This window comes from Stegastes partitus, unplaced genomic scaffold (assembly GCF_000690725.1).
Source record: "Stegastes partitus isolate 25-593 unplaced genomic scaffold, Stegastes_partitus-1.0.2 Scaffold103, whole genome shotgun sequence".
In the NCBI taxonomy this organism is placed as follows: Eukaryota; Metazoa; Chordata; class Actinopteri; family Pomacentridae; genus Stegastes; species Stegastes partitus.
The window spans coordinates 215,351-218,484 of NW_007577834.1; the positions used below are offsets into that span (position 1 = coordinate 215,351).

Consider the following 3,134-nt stretch of genomic DNA (forward strand, 5'->3'; position numbering starts at 1 on the left):
CCTGTGCCAACCTGATCCACACTGGCAACTTCTTTGGTCCCCAGTCCATGATGGTTGTCGAGGATAAGGTTGCTGCAGGATCAATGAAAGTGCGAAAGGGGAGCCAGACCTGCCTCGTTCAAGGAGGTACTTTCCAGCCAGGAGAGCATTCAGGGTCTCAGAGAATCCAGGAGGGAGTGAAGGTGGTTAAGGGGGCCAGAAGAGGTAAAGAGTCCCAGAGGAGGTCTCCAGGTTCCAAAGAGGTCCCTACAGCCAAGGCATCCCGTTCACTGTCTGTCGGAGCAACAAGCATTCTGTAAATTTTGGCAATGCAACTTCTCAGTGATGTTTTTCACCATCACTCTCTATGTCAGCATGTCAGCTTTTTTGGTAAAGTGTGCTGCTGCCGTTTAAGAATTAAGGTGTACCATGTTGTATGTTGTGCTTTACTTGAGTAGGGAACACAGAATAGGTGAAACAATTTCCACAATATTATTGATTGCCCCTAAGGTAAAAACACATCACTATATACCACTCTAACAACCTAAATTGAGCTTAATCTGAAACTGCAGGTGATTAATTAATTCACAAAGTGCCTCATTCCCCTGACATGAGGCTGCCACACAGGCCACACTCATTTAGAAGGTAACCCAGGAGTTGCCATTTTAAAGGCCATTCAGTTGCTTGACTTTTGGCAGACAAATTCTATAAATATATAATTAAAGGAAACTCGTGTAACCACTTTGACGCATGCTAGCTGTGTAATGTACAGAGGGCATGCACAGTGGTTCATGTCTTTTGACAAAACATTTCACAGAACTGGCCCCACACCTGGCAGGTCAACCTCCTCACCTATTTCTCTCCATATATTAATGTTCCTGTTTTTGTTGGAGTAATGCTCCATACATGTATAATGTGATGGTGATAAACTGATGCAATTAGCCTCTCTCCCATGGCTGTAGTTTCCATCCATTTGTAAAGAAATGCATTTCTTTTTGTTGTAATGTAATTTAGGTAACTTTATTATGTGCCTATTTTTTTTTAAACATTTGCCTAATTTCAGTGTGAGAGTTTCTACTGCTGTTTTGCAGCTCTCCTCTGCATCTCCTTCTCCGCTGCCTGTTCAGCTCCAATCTATGTGTGTCTGTTTCCACACAGGTTTGCTCAGTTGCCTGTGTTATACTCTGTAACGAGTGTAGCATGCAAACTGTAGAAGTGTTTAAATAGACCGCAAAGAGCAGGACTGACATAGCGAAGCAAAGGAGAGACAGGTCGAGTGAAGATAATGTTAAACGTGTTAAACAACTCGTTACCATTCGTTGTATATTACAATGCTAGTGTGGGCTAATTGTTGTGGCTAGATTATTTTTGTTAACTCCCATCTAGACAACTTCTATGGTTTCTGGTTGTAATTGAAACCTGAAGGCAGGGGGAAGATGTTGTTGACATGCTATTTTGTTTTTGTGTGAGATGCTAGTGCTTTAGTGGCTTCCAGCCGGTCGGAATGTCACATACAGCAGCTTTAATATGCACTGTGCAATCTATCATGAGTTGCAACCTTTCGTTCTCTATACATGTGTGCAAGGGGCTAGGGTGCTATTTGTTTTCCTACCGAGCAACAGTTTTTTTATATTGGAAAATCCTTTTCTGTTCACTTGCTTTTACATTATTTAAATGTTTGTACGATTTAAATGAATTCAATATCAATCATAGTATGTGCACTAAATCTTGCGACAATTGAGGTCTTGAATGCTTTTCAGTATACATTTAATAGATGGTAATGTCTGATATATGTTTGTGTTCCCTTTTCTTTAGTGTGTGTGTGCACATGTTTATGGTACTGGAATACATTTTGGCCTGATGTCAGTCTAAAGGATGACTTGTGTGAAGTTTTAATGCTTACTTTAATAAAGATCTTTGTAAGGAACATAAGGTCAAGCGTTTTATGTTCATTTGTGTCTGCATGAGGATGTATTATTATTATATATATATAGGTAAGATGTCAACTAATCAAATCAAACTTTATTTGTGTAGCACTTTTCATACACTAGAGCAGCCATTCTCAACCTTGGGCTCCTGACCCCAACTGGGGTCGCGAGATTATTTCTGGGGGTCGCCAAATCATTTTGAAAAAAAATATATATGCGCAAAATTAATGTAGCTTCCGACCGGACATTAGAGGAACGACGAGCGGTTGGTCTCAAACAGGCATTTTTACTCAAAACCAGTTACTGTCGGGCATAACTAGACTACACCAAAACAACAACGAACCTGTCCACTGGCTTCGTCTCATCTCTGCCCTTGTCATTCACACATCATCGGAGCAAAGATTTTTTTTCTCCCCGGTTTGCTGTCAGCAGGAGCGGCAGCTGCAGAAAGCGTTCACAGACAGTCTGAAATCGCAGAACTTAAACTTAAACATTAGGCTACTTAAACATTAGAAAAGTAAGGGTTATTGCATTAATATAAAATTACATAATTTCAAACAGAGTTGTTTACTGCTTCATTGTTTGTCCAAAATTCATTGTATCAACGCAGCGTTTGTATGAGATTCTGATCTGTGCGTGTGAGATTATGGTCAGTGAAGCACTGCGGTGGAGGGGCTTTAAAGATTAAAAAAAAAAAAAACAGGCGCGTTGTTGTTGTTTTAGCCAACTCTGCAGCAAGTTTGCTAGCTGGAGAAATGGAGCGATGACTTAAAAGAACAGACATGCATGCTAGATTGGGGGTTGCGACTGAAAAAGGTTGAGAACCACTGCTGTAGGGGATCATGGCTGTTATCCGCATTTTGTTGGCCATCCTCTAACTGACGGAGCAATTCGCCAGTTACTGGATCTGATCCTCCAGCTGTATCTGTTGCACATGTGGGCGGTCTGCCAGCATCACTGGGGGCAGTGCACGGAGATCCAATCTCCCTATCACAGCATATTCAGGCAAGAGGTCCATGGGAGAGTCATTTGTGGGAAGAGGATTTTGGGACAGGGCGTCAGGTACTTTGTTACGTTCACCAGGCTTATGAACTATACTAAATTCGAAGTCCTGGGGACGAAGAGACCATCGGGCCAGCCTGCCAGAAGGGTTGGGACGAGACATCAGCCATTTGAGGCTGCTATGGTCTGTGAATACAGTCACATGAAGGCCTTTGACATACGGCC

The 3,134-nt window shown here is 42.1% G+C and overlaps 1 protein-coding gene across 1 annotated transcript in view; it reads left to right on the forward strand.

Moving 5' to 3' along the window:
• LOC103354309 (desmoglein-2-like) overlaps positions 1-1,911 on the forward strand; it is a 20,164-nt gene extending 18,253 nt beyond the window's left edge. The window contains exon 16 of the mRNA XM_008277634.1: positions 12-1,911. Within this exon, the coding sequence (XP_008275856.1) occupies positions 12-299 (288 nt within the window). The 3' untranslated portion in view covers positions 300-1,911. The remainder of the gene's footprint in view (positions 1-11) is intronic.
• Positions 1,912-3,134: the final 1,223 nt, after the last annotated feature.